The sequence below is a fragment of the Lepisma saccharinum genome, chromosome 10 (assembly GCF_977018435.1).
Source record: "Lepisma saccharinum chromosome 10, izLepSacc3.1, whole genome shotgun sequence".
Lineage (NCBI taxonomy): Eukaryota > Metazoa > Arthropoda > Insecta > Zygentoma > Lepismatidae > Lepisma > Lepisma saccharinum.
In genome coordinates, this window is record NC_139238.1 from 14,727,657 (window position 1) to 14,746,669 (window position 19,013).

A 19,013-nucleotide genomic window follows, 5' to 3' on the forward strand; every position below is an offset into this window, starting at 1 on the left:
TGTGGTTTGGAGATTTTTTTCTTTTGGAGGGAGTAATATCTAGGTTGAAGGATTGAATATTAAATTTGAGGCGAGGATATATGAAGCTCTTAATAAAGTGTAAAATCTTAGATTGTTAAAGGATTTCTTTAGAGTTCGAACATTATATTTGGGGACTATATTTAGCGATATGATATGCGCACGTTTCGGTGCCGAACATGGGAAAGGAGAAGCTGGAAAAGAGTAAATATCGAGGGATTCTATGAAAGTATTGAAGACCCATTAAATTAATATTCTTGTAAGCCTGCAAAGAAAAAGATATAAAATGTTACAAAAATGTGTGTCTGGCATTTTCATGAGACGATTGTGAAGAATACTGTAGCTGCACTACAAGACATAAACAATATTCTCGATATTTATTAATAATATAATTTCTTAAAATATAATGTTTAGTGTCGGTATACTGCTTAATTTAAAGCAGGTGAGTCAGTTTAATGACATGGTTCTATTAAAGTAAAGTAAAGTGCTCCCCTGTGCATAGCACCACGCCATGAAGGCGTATAGGGGTTGTGGGGGTAACGCCCCACACTTTCTTGATCCGGTCGTGAGTGGGGGTGATGTGATCAGCATCACGCCCCTGACCGCCTTTACCCCCCAGGGTTTCCCCCAGGTACCCATGTTATTCGACGCTGGGTGGGCGCCGGGGCCGCTTCCAACCTTAGAAAAGTTCCCGGATTTGAACCGGCCGGGGATCGAACCCGGGACCTTGAGCATGGTAGTCAGACGCGTTACCGACTGAGCCACCGCGGCCACATAAATGCCAACAACGTTTTTTGGGAGAACAATAATTTATATACACATTTTTTTAAAAAAAATATGTCAAATTTAATTGAAAAAGGCAAAAAAAGGCATTATAATTAAAAATAGGCAGTGGGGTCCCAAATAGGCAAAATGAAAAGGCTTCTAAAACATTCGAAACAACATAAAAAACGTATATCCGGAAAAAATTTATCAATATATATGCAGTAGATAAAAAGAGGCATTTTGCCAAACTTCCGCGCTCTAATTATGACACTTGAGATTGCTAGCTTTTCGTTGTTTCGAAAATTTGAACCATTAACAAATATGGACAGATTAACAGGCTATTGTATTCAAATAAAATGAATTATTACATATTCACCAAAATATTTTGAGGGGTAATGCATCCACGGTCTAGCTGGGGGATGGAAACCTCTGCTTAAGGAGGAAGGGCAGATCAAGTATCGTGTTCAATAAAGCTTAAAAAACGTTACTGTCAGTAAACACGCTATCGTAATTAAATACTTCATGTGGATTACCACATGATTTGGGGGGATGGACACTCGTGCGGCCTGTGTATGTTCGAAATAAGACTGTGACGTTCTGAATGTCTATAATTAAAGTAACGGATCTCACCTGATTTACCAGAAATCCATTTTGTCAGGATTCAAAGTAGTGTGGTTTCTCGCGTACATATTTCCTCTTCCGTTACCAAGCCAAACATCGTAGCCAATGTCTGCGAATAGATACGCTGGGAAAAAAATAATGTAAATGCATGTTTCTAGGAGTATGCATATTTAAAAAAAAGAAATGTTTTCTTGTGAGCTTTGAGAAAAATATAAATGAAACCACATTTGCATATTTTGAGTTATTTTGCATGTAAAGAGCATATTTTTTAAACTTTCCAGGATTTATCTTTTAAAGAAAATATATATATATATCTTCCGTCTCTCTTCTTCCTCTTTTTTCTTCTCTATTTTATTCCTCTTCTTCCTTTCATCCTTATCTCTTCTTCCTCATTTTTCCTTTCATTCTTTTCTCTTCTTCCTCTTTTTATTTTTATTTTTTTGCCTTCCTGATATCTTTATCTCTCATTATTTTCTTTTCCTCCTCTCTTTTTGTTTTCATTTGTTTTCCTCTCTTTTTAATTAAATTTATTTCTCTTCCTCTTCTCTTCTCCTTTCATTATTTACTCTTCTTCCTCTTTTTCCCTTCATTCTTTTCAATTCTTCCTCTTTTCCTTTCATCTTTCCTCTTCTTCCTCTATTTCTTTTATTCTTTTGCCTTCCTGCTTTCTTTTTCTTTCATACTTTTCTTCTCCTCCTCTCTTTTGGCTTTCATTTTTTATTTTTTTTCTCTTTTTCCTCTCCTTCTTTTCTCTTCCTTTTTTTTCCTTTCATTAATTTCTCTTCCGCCTCTTTTTTCATTTATTTTTTTATCTTCTTTCTATCTTTTTCCTTCTATTCTTTTATCTTGAGAAAGAGAGAGAGAGAGGGAGAGAGAGGGACTGAGTGAGAATCTCCCTCTCACTGTTACTGACGAATCAGATCACCAGAGCTTTCCCACTGCACGCACGCGACCGACGAAGCCTCCTGCCTAGCTCGCTTCATTTCGCCCTTCTTCCAAAGCTACATTACCGTACTTTATACGTGCATACGAGAGCGCTCTTCCACAAATACGACAAGTTACCCAGACCGTATGTGAAGAACCAATTGACTCACCTAGAGATGATCCGGGTCCTTGCACGATCCAATCGAAGGAGCTGGAGAGCAACCCATGATGCATCAGTACAACCGGTCTCTCTTCCTTCTCTGGAGACTTCGGGATCCTGTGCACTTCAAGGATGTATCCGTCTTCGGTTAACACGTGATGCGTTTCTGCGGGGTAGCCATGTTTGAGAATGGTTTCCTCCTGCGAATTTGTCAAAAGTTTGCGTTTTAAGGTGTAACTCGGCTGTAAAGTGGTTTGAAGGGTTAAAACAAGTTCTATTTCTAACGTCTTTTTTGTCGCAACAGAACGAGGCGACACAACGCGCGGCTCAGTCCGAGTAACACGCGAGCGACAAACTGCCACGTGTAGTTTGCCATGTCACTTCGGTACGAATATTTGCATTTATATCTGAATGTTCGTTAAGTACAACGTGTCGCTTTGGTCTGAAAGCTCCCTTAAAGAAGCCCAATACCTCTGTCTCATAATACGACATGTATATGTGGGTGTCCAGATAGGGAGGAAAGGGTCAACGGCTCCCACAAATGTTCATATATTATACAAAAAACTTAACTTCAGTGACAAAATATTGTATTAATAATTATTATAATAACACCATTAAGCCTTGCTTCCATGATATGAAAAAAATTCAATATGCTGACCAAGGCAGAAATTTATTTTATTATTTTAAAAAATATATAAACTAAACGTAACGTTTCAACCTTCTAGCAAGGTCTTCATCAGACTCAAGTACAAATGTAACAGTACAAGAACAGGACGATATATATACACAAATATACTCCCCTCCAGACTATTAGAAAGTTGTTCTGGAACAATCTAGCAGGTGGCTTTCCCTTGTCAACTTTACTTTCACCTGAAAGATAATGTGGTTGGACTCTTTATCTCACGCTCTATTTCCTTCATTCTACTTCCGTCTTCTTTCGTCTTTCTCTCTTGTCCTTTCCACTCTTTCTAACACCTTCTTCCATTCTTTGTTTATCTTCAGTCCCCATTTCAGGTCATTGCGTCTACTTCTCCTTCCTTCTCTATTTCCTTGACCTCCTTCCATTTTCTCACTAGTATTCTCTTCTCCCTTCCTATCTGCTTAGTCTCATCCCACTCTATGTCATGTCCTGTTTCTCTCGTGTGTTTAAATATCGCATTTCTCTCTCCCTTAAGTCGTACATCATCCCTATGTTGTTTCAACCTGTCTTTCAGCCTCTTTTTCGTTTCTCCTATGTACACACTCTGACATTCTTTACATTTCACTTCGTAGATAATCCCTTCCTCTTCTCTGTTTTCCTTTTTCTTGTTTGCATTCTTCGCTATTCTTAAGATGCTTCTCCCTCCCTTCCTGTAAGTTTTAATGCCCGCTTTCCTAAGCACTTTGCATATCTTTTTTGTGGTCTTCCCCATACTCCTTATTCTAAACCTCTTCTCTTTTTCTTTCTCTTCCTCTTTTTGTTTTTCTTCCAAGTCTCCCCTGCTACATTTCTTCCTTCTTTTGTTTAGGCTATGTCCAGTCTATCCTCCTTCTCATAGCAATTATTATAATTAACTTGAATTAAATAAGCCTCAAGAAATTAATATTGATTCCAGTTCGTTACAAAAAAACAAAATTTCAGTTAAAATTTCAAACTTGTTTTCTGATAGTCTAGGACCTACTCAGACAAGAAAAGGTCTGAAACTTTTTTTTTCCAGCGATATATTTGCTTTTGGTGAACCAAAATATGTTAGTGTCCCTACTTCGAACTACTCTCTCCTGTCTACATACAACAAATGGTGCACATGTTAAAGTATACGATTAAACAACAAACTTGTGATTTGGGGGTACATTTAGATTGATTTATTAATTTGGTGTTTTAAGTACACTTTATGCACAGTAAGGCTAATTGGGACTGGACCTACAGTTTAAAGTGGGATCCGAACCACTATGTGCCTCCACCGGATATCGAACCCGGGACCCCTTGATTACAAGGCGACGTCGCTACCACTGCGCCATCGGGGAGGAATCCTACTTTTTATGTACCAAAAAATTAAATCAGGGCTAGTCTTTCTGCTCACTCTGTATTACTTTTCACAGGATGTTCAGTGGCTGGCCGAGCATCTTCCAAACCTTGTGGGATCATACAGAGTTCCTTTGGCCGCCTTCAACCACTTGGACTTCATCTGGGCCATAGACGTGGACAATTTGGTGAACAACAGAGTCGTCAGCGTCATGAGTCAGTTCGAGTGAAGCAGACGAATTTTCACACCCTGCTGTGAATTTGGTGTTACTTAATTTGGAAACAGAAATAAAAAATACTTTGATTTTTAAAAATATATATTTTTTAAAAGATTTGCAAAAAAACTTTATTTTATTCTTGGCCTATGTTACTATATATGAGAACCCTTAACTGATAAATCTTGGATTGATTGATTTGGTTACATCGCATTTCTGCCACTTTTGGCAAATCGCGAAGATGAGAATGAGTGATATGTTGACATTGAACAGTCATGTCCTGGCCGGGACTCGAATCCGGAACCCCTTGTGTATTAGCGCGCTGTGCTAACCACTACGGCACGGAGGTCGGAAGTAAATATTATTTTTGTTTTCAATATTCCAAAGGAAGCAAATAAAATGTTTGATAAGGTTCGTTTAAAGTACACTTTATATATGCACACATGCCCGTAGCCAGAATTTTATTTCTGAGGCGGCTCATACCTTATCAGCAGCGAAATAGTGGGGGGGGGGGGTAGAAGCCCTAGCCCTGGAGATGAGTTTCTCGGTACATCAGTATATTACAACCTATTATACAAGATGATTAATAAAATCTGCTAAAGAAGTAATATTAATAGCTTAATCAGAACTGAACCTTAAGTGACTATCTCCGAGATTTAACTAGTGATCAGTTGATTGCAGATCCATGGGCTTATCCAAAGGGGGCAAGGGGGGAACTTGCCCGCCATGGAAATCGAATAGATTATTTTTTTCAATTTTGTTCTGTCCTCCATGGGAAAGTGGTGTTTGTCATACCGAAAAAACGTTCGTTTGCTATCCCCCTGAAAAAAAAAAGTCCGGGTACGCCCTTGTACAGATCCTATACTCTGTCCCGTCTTTCTCTGGAGCAAGGCCGCGCATCGAGTGGGCAGATCGAAGCAGTACACGCTGCTGCGAGGGCTGGTAACTGCAGTCGCTTCCTCCCCTCCAAGCAATTCCATTCCCTCGCACGTGTTCACTGGTGGAGCCGTCTCGCGTCACTACTTGCCCAGAGACTTGCTTTCGTTCGCTTGCTCAAGAGATAATGGGACAGAGTATAGGAAGAATGTAGAACGGTGAAAATGCCTGATTTTTCGCAATGTGTGAACGGAAGGAATTACTGGTTTTATACATGTGCCCTATAGCTATTCCGATTAATAACACAAAGATTTGTCACTCAGGAATCAAAATGGATTGCTTCTCAAGGAATTGAACTATAGTGCGATAGATGTCACGATGGATATATTACTTTTACTTTTAATATTATGTAAGAACATGGGGTAATGAATGCATAAATTCTATTGTACTGTATTAGATGCATTAAAATTAACACAAAACGAAACTACCTTAATATCTCAAAAAGTTTCCTCTAACTGCAGCATTTGGATGGATCTCAATTCAAAAACCTGACTCCTAACCACAGTATTGAAATTGACTGACCTCTATCGGAGAAACGAAGAATTATTATTTTGTTATTTGGCCAGTTCTCAAGTGAGCTTAATTGGATCAACTGGTTTAACATGACTGGGAACATAATTTTGTACAGTTAATTTTAACTGGTTGGCCTCTTATGCAGGTCTTGAGTAATGTGAGATCTGTCTTTTGTTATTAAAAGTTAGTGGAAGTTTGACTTGAGATTTCGAAGTAACGAATAAGCCATATGCGAAAGTCTCGACATTCTTATCTTCCCCGGAAGGCTTGGTAGATGACAATGAAGGTACTTATATATAATTAAACACTACAATTCAGTCTTTGGTATTTCACTTTTAAAGACTAAGGAAACGCAGAAAAGAGAATTTCTCCGTTATTTTTTTCAATTTCTTACATTATTATTTTTCATTTTTTATTTTAGTTAGTGTACAGTATTATTAAATTTATTAACAGTGTACAAACTGGCAGCGCCAGGATTATCATTATCGGTAATCTGTAATCGCTTTCTATGTTCAAATCATAGGCCCATGACTGTTCTTTAGGAAGCCCAAACAATGCAAATAGTACGTATTAAGCAAGGCACACTTGCATGTACAAGTGTGTGTGTTATTACATCCTGTATACATTCAAGGAAGGACAAAGTATTCGTTCAACTAAGTTTTGCATGTAAGCAAACGCGGGTGCAAAGTACACCGCGTTACACAGCCGTTCCTTGACACAAGAAAGTTGCTGATTGCACAAATATTTCGTGGACAAATTAAAAATGCACTAAATCAGTTGTTTGAGACGATGTGCACATTCAGGAAATGATCTTGACCCCCGCCTCTCTTTACTTCTCCAGCTTTCACTACCAGTGGCGTACCCTGGATATTCAAAAGTGGATCAGACCTCATTTTGCTATCTTTTCCTGCCTTTGACGCCTTTTTTTTCTAGGAATACTGGGCTAAAGTGGGGCTATAACTCCTATCACCCTCCCCACCTTGGGCACGCCACGGTTCACGACTTAATTTCTAGAAGAAAATCGGACTCATTCACTGTAATTATCCCTACTACTCTTTAAATCGGAGAAGCTTCCTGGTCGCGTTGTGATCAAGTGTGCAGAATTCGAATGGTAATGAAGACAAAATATGCAAAAATCGAGCGAAAATGTACGTCACTGGTTTTATTGCGATGGCTACTTCTTTATGCGTGCCTAATAATTGACTACAGGTTTGAACTTGTTGAATGACGTAAACCGTTTACATTTTCTTTCCATCTATTATCTATTTTTCATACATCGCTCTTGTATTTTTTACATCTTTTTGTCATACCTATACTTTCACTAAATCGATACTTATCCTCAAACAATTTATTGATATTCTTTTACCTTGTGCTGCCATCTATGTTTCTTTTCCAGAACTTCATTCTTTCCATCCACCCCTGTGAATCCTGACAAAGATGCTTTGCACGGTGGTTCGGACCCCATGTTAAACTGTGCGTGCAGTCCCTATTAGCCCATGTGAGCATGAAGTGGACTTAAAAAATCTGTATATTACGTAACTTTTACGACGTTACCTTGATAACTTCAGACCTTGAAGATTTATTTGCCAGGAAGAAGCAAGCGTTCTTTCATTTCTTGTTTTAAATTTTTGAATGTAAAATTGCACTGGGTAAACATGATCTACAGAGAACCAGTGAATTTGGCCTGCGGCCCTGGTGTTGGCCATCTCCGCTCTGAACAGTCTCATGCAGAACTAAACCCCAAGGTTGTCGATCACGAATTCTAGAGCAGTATTTCTGAACTGCCGTCAATTATACCTGGCCCAGAGTTGCTAGTAATGGATGAATTAGCTATTTTATTTTTAGTGTTTAGAACAAAATCACAATATTTAGAACAAATTTGTAATGTTTAGAACTAAATAATCCTTTTTACGTGCATAATTATTGAGTTTTGTTAATATATGAATATAAATTTGTGACTAACGTCCAAAAATATGTAGATATAAGGTAATTAGCGGAAATAGATGCTGTGTATACTGCAAGGTATGTAAAGTATAAATGTGTAATAATTAATGTTTATATGTTAATAAAACTATAACATTATGCATATAAAAAGGATTTTTTAGTTCAAAATATTATTAATTAGTTCTCAATGTTTATAATTTAGTTCAAAATATTATTAATTAGTTCTCAATGTTTATAATTTAGTTCTAAATATTGTAATTTAGTTCTAAACACTATAAAGAAAACTGCCGTTAACTAATTCATCCACTATTAATGTTCTCAAGCTTATGGATTGCAGCCGGAGCTGGCAACCACCCGGAAAGATGTTTCGCGCCAGTGCTGGTGGAAATCAAGCCCACTGAGAGGGGACTGTCGCCCGTACAAACTTCAAATTTGAATTACAAGCGTGGGAGCTAGAGTTACGCCCGGAAGAGTGAACCGACTTGCAGCCCGAGCTGACAACAACCTGGAAATACAGCCTTTCGTTCGGGTGTCCACTGAGATAACAGAAAATGCTTTTGCGACAGTGGTGGTGAGTGATCAAATTGCATGCTGCAACAACCGTAAGGGGGGGGGGGTGAGGGGTCGTTGTTTCCCGTCTTCAAATGTGGAGGTTGACGGACGGACACCACGGTTAATTTAGTTTGGGCAGCAATTTTAATTGACAAATATATTGAAGTGGAAATATTCTGATTAACTGAAATTTTTGGGGTCCGAAATGGAAAATGTCAATGAAAATCAGTTATTACCAAATTGATTTAATGATATTGGTCAGATTATATTAAAAGTTTCAATTAGATTCAGTCGTTATCAACTAATTTAAACCGAATTCTATATTTGACAAACTTAGACATAATCTAATACTCCCTATGGTTATGTCATAATTTATTTATTAATATTAAATTTCAAGGGTACATATTAATTAACGAATAAGTTGTTTTCTAAAAAAAAGTAGATACTTAGGAGTAAAATTGTTGGACCGCGGCGGGTATACGAAGGTTGAATATCAATCACTATTTTAGAAAACTAATCAGAATAACGTAAAAATAACATACTTTTATGTTTCTGAGATGATGATGATCTATCAGAACTATGAATTAGTAGACAGACCAATATATAGTACTCAAGAAAATATATATTAACTCAATCGACCTGTTTGACTGTGAGATATAATAATTGATCTGAAATTCCTTCCTGTATCTCAGAATGTAAAACTTTAAATGGTTCTGAAATTAGAGATCTTATAAATAAAAGTTCAACGCAACATGTTGCATTAAAAACCAAGAAAATATCGTAAAAAGTCAATCCAACCTAGAGAGCCATCTGTACGCAAATGTGAGAAGCAGTTCCACGGCTCTGAAAATGTGGCGATTGTTGCTGTAGACATTTGCGTACGCAGGGGGAGTTGATGGGGCTACACCCCAAATGTTGAGAAAATCGTGATCTTCTAATGAAAACAGTAAAGAATGTTACAAGAACCAAAGTGGTAAAAACAAAAACAAAATAAAACGAAGGTGAAAATTCTAATTACTAAATACTGCATCCTGTCCCTATCTAGGGCGCAGCTATGTGATATTCATTTTTACGATACCAGCCCACCTCCGGGGGGGACTGCGTAGTCTATACTCTGCTACCCTCTCTGGAGCAAGCGAACAAAACGAAACCTCTGCGCAAGTAGTGACACGAGACGGCTTCACCAATGAACACGCGAGAGGGATCGGGATCTCGTGGAGGGAGTAAAGTGACTGCAGTTACCAGTCTTCGCAGCATAGTGTAGACTGCTTTGCGCTGGCCACTCGATTTGCCCCCCTTCTCTGCAGCTAGGCGCGTCCTTGCTCCAGAGATATGGATGACGCGTTTATTTGGTTAACGTCCAAGATCTGAAGAGAGTTGCCGCCACGAACGCCTGCATATAGAGGCACTTTAGTACAAAATAGATCAGTCAACATGGTAAAGTACTCTAGTGCATTGTAGCTCAACTGCCGGACCGCGACCCGATACCGTGGCCTCGTATCAACTATACTGAGCTGCGAAAGGTTTTGCTGAAAGTGGTTGACAACTATCATAATCCCAATATCATATTTGAGTTGTGAATTTCGTCCATTTTATGCACAACTATACTTATTAGGACTCGACCTATGTGCCTCCACCGGTTATCGAACCCAGGATCACTTAATTACAAGGAGACGACGTTACCATTTCGTCACCATATTTGTCCACAATCCTACATGTAATCAAACTATTATTACTCTTCATGATTATGCCAGAATTTATGTATCAATATTTAATTTCATAGGTACATATTAATTCATGCATAAAATCTTAAATACTGTAAAGGTATTTACGAGGAATATTCTTGGCTAAGGGCATCCACTTAAAAAATACCGCGACATGGTTTCACTTAGGTTGAGAGCCATTTCTCTAGTGTTTAGGTATTCGCTTTATTCAGGCTGGAAAGTCTAGCGTATACAGTTTGATTTCAGTGCATATTATTTCTCAGTTTCCTCATGCACAACATGCCTCTCCAGAGTTTCAATAACTTGCACACATTTTACAACGCGATTTACATGTAACAATGTCTCTTGTTACGTTTTTTCTCTAGTAACTAATAAACTGATTAATGCAGTTACATCGGTACCATCATGCGAACTGAGCAAAGAAACAAATGTCGCTTGCCGTGTGTCGCGTGCACCTTGTCTCTTTGGTGTGAAACTCTCGTGTCGTGTGTCTCTTCGGTGTGAATTCTCCCTAAGGGGATAGCATTCTCTCCAGGGAGAAGTGATGTGCCGTAGACTATAAGTTTACGTCTACATGCGTTGTCTACACGTAATCTATGCGTAGATTACATTGGATTGTAGTTTACATAGACTACATAGACAATCTAAAGTGCCTTAAAATTAATTTTCAAGGGTTTCATGAAAGGAAAGTGACATTTTCAACTATATTGGTTCCTAAGGAAATGAAAGGAATCCTATTTACAACAAAATTTCTCTTCTCTTCTATTATCAACTATGGAAGAAGATAAATAGTATGCAAAAAACAACAACAGATGGCAGTCGTGAGGCAAAAGTGGTCGTTCCCCCATAAAACACTAGAATGTTTCCTACATTAGGTCTCTTCCTAGGTAAGAAATTGTTCGAATTTGGAAGAAAGAGTATGAAATGGTCTCCTCACACATCAGCAACTGATACGCAGTATAATTTTATTTTACCTCCACAGCGCCCTTTGCTAAGTTATCACCTTTCGCCATGTTGTTTACATAGATTACGTAATCTACATGTATAAAATAGTCTACGTGTAGAATGTACACTATCGTTGTTTACGCGTAGACGCACATCACTGCCCGGGAGTCTCACACATTTGTAAAAGTGGGGTAGACTAGGAGGGGAGGTGAATAGTGATATCCCTTCCTGTAACATAATCATCCACAAATCATAGTGAGCGAGCGGGTGTCAGGAATGTCCACTCCACTTTCTCCACCGAAAGATGTTCCTAATCCGCCACTGAACATGAGATTGCTTAAGTACCGAAGTCCATATGTATCGTGTGTGCAAGAAGTAAGGAAAGGACAAATTCAAATTACGCTGACCTGTACAAAACGTGTGCTGAAATCCTGAAACAAAAATTGCTGCACTTGCTTTCTGCTGAAGGCAGATAACTACTACGAAGGCAAACAATATAAGTTGTCATGAAGGAAAGAGCAGAAAACAGATTAAAACTTTATTCAGTAAAACTGTCAAGGCCGGAAATCGGCTGTAACTAGTTTATTCTGTAATTGTTGACATTCGTACTTACTTATTCTGCATTGCGAAAGATTGTTTAACAAGGTGCTTCGCTTTCTTTTAACGAAATTAGTATCTATTGTCGACATATCGAGTAATTATTGTTCGTTCTTTTCTCGCTTCCTGAACACGCAAAATGGAGGGCAAATCTTGCCTAGCGTTGTGTTTCAAACGGCAAAGCAGTGTTTCAACCTTCTTAACAGAAAAATTCCCGCATAGCCCGGAAAACCATTCCCGCATAACCCCAAACACCATTCGGGATAGTATGATCATCCACGAATAGCCCCAAAAACCATTCCCGCATAGCCCGAAAAAAACATTCACGATAAGGTTAGGTTAGGTTGCTTTAGGATGGGCGATATAGTGAAAAACCTGTGTGTTTGGAAACACTTACCGGGGATTACGTCATCAGATGCTCGCAACATCCGGTTCGAGTTCATGTATGGAAATTCAAGCAACAGCTTTCGTGCATCGGACGGACATTATTATAGAAAAATACATGATTTAGCGGCCAAATACATTGAAAAAATGCGAGAAAACACTTCTACGACCTCCCGAAATTACACAGAAACTCAATTCCGTAAGTACTTTCTCCTGTAAATTTGAAGAAATCCGATTCCCGGCTTTGACAGTTTTCCTCTTTATCCTTGGCCTCCCCCATGGCGCAGTGGTAGCGTCATCGCCTTGTAATCAAGGGGTCCCGGGTTCGATACCCAGTGGAGGCACAAGTGGTTCGGATCCCACTTTAAGCTGTAGGTCCAGTCCCGATTAGCCTTACTGTGCATAAAGTGGACTTAAAAACACCAACTCAACTCTTCTTTAAAATTTATCTATCACCTTTTGCTTATATTGATTTTATTTTAATAGAGAAGTGGATGGTGAAAACTACGACATCTTTTGTTGGCTTGTTAAGCTTTTTAGTGTAGTTCCCTCAGACGTAGATCCCGTACAAAAGTCACAGCTACGAAGTTGTCAAAGTGGATGTGATAGAAGATCTTGTACACTCAACAACAAAAGAAACAGTAGACGAATTGTTTATCACTATTTTAATTAATCTATTTTCCACAGTGTGATGATAATGAATGAAATAATAACTACAATAAATAGAGGCAATGATGATTTCGGCGGAGGGGGGGGGGGGAGTCCCTCCAGGAAATTTTTTCGTAGTAATAAGCACAGATTTAGTTCTCTCTATAATTAAAAGTAAAAAAAATAAACGAATGTAAATTATCGTCCGTTTTGAGTTTACAGGATTCTTGTTGGGAAACCTAATGGTAAGAGACCTGTAGGAAGGGCAAGACGTAGATGGAGGGATGACGTTGAGATGGACCTAAAGGAAATCGGTAAGAATGGAAAAGGTTGGATTGATCTTGCCCAGGATATGGACAGATGGAAGGCTTGTGTTCCTACAACCATGAACCTTCGGGTTTAGGACTGCTAGAGAGTTTTGATAACTGCTTAATTAATAAAAATAATGGCTCAGGATACGTTTAAAGCTTGTGTGTAAAAGTGTCAACTGAGGGGGGACAAGGAACCTACAGAAAGTTTCAGTGATTATATCATTCAGATATTTGCAGAAAGTCTAGACGCCTTGCTATAATAATATTTCTTTATTCTCATAATCTCATTTTAAAATGACACTTATTTACACTTAATTTAATTACATATTAGAAGTAAGGGGAAATTTTCAAATATTAGTATTGTTTTATTGGTATTAAAATTTGATGCCTGTGATATCCTCCGTGAAGTTTGATGCCCCCCCCCCTTCCCCCAGGAAGAAAGTTGCTGGATTCAACACTGAATACAGGATACCTACCAACATAACAAACCCAAAGTTCTTGAAAATTTCATGACTTTTTCTTAACCTTTCCTTTTCCCCCTTTTCCTTCTTAGCATTTATTTAATCGGCCCCTCCTTAGATAAGTATAGTTACAAAATTAGGAAAAATATATATTTTTATTCAACAAGAAACCCGTACCACAAGGCCGGTAAATGTGAAAAAATTATTGATGTATTTTAACATATTAATGCATGTAAAAATGCATGCTTCAGATTTCATCGTGGATGGGGAATGACTACATTACTTTATTTAATATATTTATAAAACTTCACACATACCGGGTATTTCAACAGAAACGCCGTGATTTCAAATGACCCTGTAGTATATTCACAGTAATAATTTGTATATGTTATGATTGACAAAAGTCTAAAATTTAATTTAATTTATTTTTCTATCTGTGTTTGTCAGGTGCTTGTAGTACAGTAGTACAGTAATGGAGGACAGGAGACTTTCACTCCAGCAGAAGATTCAGTTGGTGACCTGGTCTATTGAGTCACGCTCTCTTGTTTCTGTCCAAGACGGTTCCGGCTGGAGAATACGTGTCCTGGTCGTCGTCGGAAACGTTGTCCAATTCGTCAGAAATGCTTCCAGCAAGACGGAGCTAGGACGCATACAACTGAACCTGTCCTGACCTTCCTTCACTCAAAATTCAACAATCGTGTGATTTCATTTCTTTCAAAATGGTTTGGAGTGGCGTCCAACTAGCCCTGATTTAAACCCATGTGACCATTTCTTGATGGGTTTCCTAAAGCAGGAACCTTCCAAACGAGGACCGCGATCACTAGATGATTTGAAAGCAAACATCGAATAGTACATTGCACAAGTTAGTCGTGCAACCCTTACTCAGGTATTTGACAACATGTGCAACCGGGTGAGAAAAGTGATAAATCGCCAAGGTGGACATTTCGAACATGTTTTCCATTAAACTTTTGGGTTTTCTCTATCAGATTATGTAATTGTTTCTATTGTGTAGTTCTAATAAATATTTTAAAATGCCATTTGAAATCACGGCGTTTCTGTTGAAACACCCTGTACAAGAATGTTAACAAATCTTAACCACAACATAACTCAGTACAATTTTAGATTTTCAAACACTCAATTTTATCAAATCGCAGGATATAACAATGTAATTTCACTATACTATGAAAAATAGCAAAACTTCTTGACCAAAAACTTTTTTTTTTTTTTTTTTTTTTTTACTTTTTGTTGACCTATCTGTTGATTTCTTGCCTTTCTTGACAGGTAGATACCCTGGAATAGAGGACAAAACCTGCTTGGAATCAACACAATTCCATTCTACAAAACAACAGAGAACGTAGAATTAAAAAATGATGAAAATAGCGATGGACAATTTGCCTATTATTATTTTTGCCGTTGACTGTACATGACAGGAAAAACTTGGGCAAACATCACCAAGCCCATGTAAATTTTCACAGGGACGCCATTGCATGAGTTTAGTGATTTATTTTATTTACATTTTACTTGGGATTACCGCTAACCAGTTTTTCCCATATCTATATATGTACTGTACATAAACTTGCATTTTTAGTACATTATTATTATTAAAAGATACTATCAACAATTTTTTTCTACTAAATAGTTAATCCACATTTTCTAAAAAAAGATAACAATATATATCCAACTGTAAGGTTAGGTTCACAAATCAAAGATTCCAAACACTGAGGAAAAGGAATTTCACAGTTTATAAGAGTTTTATAGAATGTCTCTCTTTCTTGTGTGTATCTATTACACTCAAATATGATATGGCGCATATCTTCCTTGTTGCCACATGTACAGTTTGGGTTTTGTACAATCCGGATCTTTTGTAAATGACTTTTAGTAGTTGTATGTCCTGACCTAATACGATTTAGTAATACTATCACATTCCGTGAACATTGAACTTTTGTAAACCAAGGCCTCATTCTATTGAAATTAGCTATCCTCTGATAAAAGCTGCCTGCATTTTGAAATTCACCTTTGCACCATTCCGTCCAGTTTTCCTTCAACTTTTTCTTCACCCTCGGTAGAAGGTCTGTGTACCAGGTTTTCAGCTCCAGAACAGGTTGAATTACCCTAGCTTGTTTTGCATACAAATCTGCCATATCATTTCCTAAATTTTGACAATGTGCTTTAACCCAGGTTAAATGAATTATTTTTCACCTGCTCCTTAAATTTTGTAAAGTTTTTACACAGTTTATAATGTATGGGGAGCATTTAAATAATAAATCATAATTGGACTGAATTGAATATAATACACTTTTGGAATCCGTTAATATTAATATATTTTTTTCTTGGAATTTATATGTATAAATTAGTGTTTGGTAAATTGCATAAGCTTCAGCTGTAAAAATGGAAAAATCTTCCGGTAAATGTATCATAATTTATCCTTCTTCTGTACATCATAAACAGCACATCCTACATTTAGACTACTTTTTGAACCGTCTGTGTATATATAAAGTAATAATCTTTCCATCTTTCCATGTAATCATATTTTGTATATTGTTCAGGAAAATAAATATCTCTATATTCACAAACGGGAAAATCTAGAGTATATATGGGCTTACTCCTTACTTTCAATAATTTTTGATGATCCTTATAGTACTCATTATATAATTGCACCCATCCTATATCTTCGCAGTTATTAATTTTGCCTGTAACATATAATTCAACCAAGTCGAATAGAATGTCGTTAAACGGATGATTAACTTCTGACATTGTTTTTAACAGATATTTAATAGACATTTCTCTTTTCCTATAACTTAAGTTCCATTCGCATGCTTCCATGTACAGCAACATTGGGAGTTATCTTCATCAGTCCTAGACACTTTCGTAGAACTTTCCTCTGCATTACTTCCAAAGATCGAAATACACGTTCCGAAACTGTATTAAAGACTATAATCCCGTATTCTATTGTTGGTTTGTAATAGTTTTTGTAAAAATTCATCATGGTACTAGGATGACTTCCCCATTTTGTTGTAGCGATAGAACGAAATACATTGTAAATTACTTCTGCCTTTTTCACTAACATTTTTACATGAGGTTTCCATGTTAATTTACTATCAAATATAACGCCTAAATATTTTACTGAATTTTCTATGGGAATGTGTAACTTTTTTGTGTATTGATTCACATTTTTCGGAGCTCCTTTTTTACTAAATACAATCAACTTTGATTTTTCTGATGATATATTCATAGACCTATTCTCAAGAAATTTATTTACCTCTATTATTTTCGATTCCATGTTGGTGACTCCTTTATCTACTTGCTTGACACGCTCATATATACATAAATCATCTGCATATTGTATAAATCCAAATGACTCAGGACATATTTGAACATCCATTAAATATATATTAAAAAGTAAATGACTTAAAGGGCTTCCCTGTGGAAGTCCCCTTGTTATCCATCTAGGTCCCTCAACTTTATTGTGAAAGTAAAAATATAAACAACGATTTTTTAATAGATTCCAAATTATTTTTAGATGCATATAAGGTATTTTCAGATTTTGTAGAATGTTAAATAATCTATTTATATTTACATTATCATATGCCTCTTTAATATCTAAGAAAGCAGCAATAAGGCTACTTTTCCTTTTCATTGTATCATAAATTTTTGATGATAACATTGCCAAGGCATCTGTACACCCCATACTTCTTCTTCTTCTTCTTCTTCCAAGTACAATATCCTCTATCACATCCACTTGAATAACTTCGTAACCTCTGACTTATCTATTTCCAGGTACAGGAGTAGGTTACAAGTAATAAACTACATAGTAGTGAATTCACAGGCCACTAGAGTGCAGCTTTCACTTGCATCAAGTTTATGGTAAAGTATACATCAAGTATGTGACCTAAGCTATAGATTTTTACTTTTCTATTTTTAATTTTGATTTTTTTGTACACAATCCATGAGTTAATTAACTTATCTTCGACCTTCCGAGGTGGCAAAGGTTGATATTGTTGACTTTTCTGGTAGAGTTAATTTGATTTCGTTTGATTTATTTGTACCCACGTCTGTTTCGTAGGTTTTGAATGACGATTACGTCGGTAGTGAGTTAATTGAAGGGTTGGGATGTAAAATATGGTGTCATTTTTATTATTATTGAAATACAAAGTGAAAAGAGCCGTTCTTCAATTTTTGTGTGTAATTGACATGTCATGCAATTTGCAGTGGACTCAGTGAAGGCTTCTGAAATTGGCAAACACAACACGAAAACAATTTATCTACAGGATAGTTTCTAATAACATTTCTGCTTACTAATAAACTCAATAATGATCAAAATGATTACCGTGTTAAACCCCCGAGCCTTTCAATTGTTAGTGCTGCCTATGTTTAACAATTCGTTTGGTGGTTCAAGTGAAGAGTTGAGTTTTGTTCTTAGTTCAATTTACGCACAGGTGAACTAATTGGGACTGGACCTACAGTTTAAAGTGGGATCCGAAGCAGTGCCTGCTACCATACAAAAATAAGTATATTTCCTCCATAGTTCCAGAAATCAAGCAGCATAGTACACACCTGTTCACAAGAAGTGGCACATATTTCAACTTATCAGCCTTATAAAACATGCCATTTTATGTGAACACGGGTGTACAAATAAGCCGCAAAGCTAGTAATAGGCAAATTGTTCATCATTATGTCGTTTGACACGACCTTTCCCATTGCACTAATATTTATTGTTATTAATTATATTTTCTCTTGTACAAATGTTTATTGTTCTCTAATCTTAATTTCTGTAATTTACCTATCACTCATAATGTCAGGGCCGGAACCTGTGGCGGAGCGGTTAACACATCGCGCTGCGAAGCCAAGGGTCCCGGGTTCGAATCCCGCTCGGGCTTGGTTGTTTGTGAATGTCCATTCATCAATTTCATCATTTCATCACTCATCCCCATCTTCGCAAATTAGCCAAGAGGCACAAAACGCGAAGTAAAATAAACTAAATCATTCAATCAATCAATCATGATAATGTCAGGATAGTGACTAACCTGTATATACTTATCTTGTTAAGAGCTGTTGCCATGGCAATTACGATTGTGTTTTGTCTTGACTTTGAAGTTCGGGCTCGGTTTTTGAATAGAGTGATCAAGTTGAATTATAAGAAGTTTAATTTCTTTGAGTGAAATGGATTATATGTTAGGCATAAAAGTATTTAGTTTGCAAAGAAGTAAAATAGACTTTCTTTTTCTTAGTGCAAATTTAACTTTGATTTTTATTTGACTAACTAACAGAGAGATATTACCCCATACCCTGGGAG

General features: G+C 37.0%; 2 protein-coding genes across 2 annotated transcripts in view; one reads left to right on the plus strand and one right to left on the minus strand.

Moving 5' to 3' along the window:
- Positions 1 to 19,013, plus strand: part of LOC145994475 (uncharacterized) — a 57,940-nt gene that overhangs the window by 17,550 nt on the left and 21,377 nt on the right. Inside the window, exons 9-10 of the mRNA XM_083130610.1 lie at positions 4,568 to 4,716; positions 17,498 to 17,516. Of these exons, the coding sequence (XP_082986736.1) occupies positions 4,568 to 4,716; positions 17,498 to 17,516 (168 nt within the window). The remainder of the gene's footprint in view (positions 1 to 4,567; positions 4,717 to 17,497; positions 17,517 to 19,013) is intronic.
- Positions 1,419 to 2,980, minus strand: LOC145994446 (lipase 1-like). Its single transcript, XM_083130582.1, has 3 exons — positions 2,960 to 2,980; positions 2,499 to 2,688; positions 1,419 to 1,528 (listed from the first exon to the last, which is right to left on the minus strand). Exons 1-3 carry the CDS (start codon positions 2,978 to 2,980, stop codon positions 1,419 to 1,421), a joined length of 321 nt encoding a protein of 106 aa, XP_082986708.1.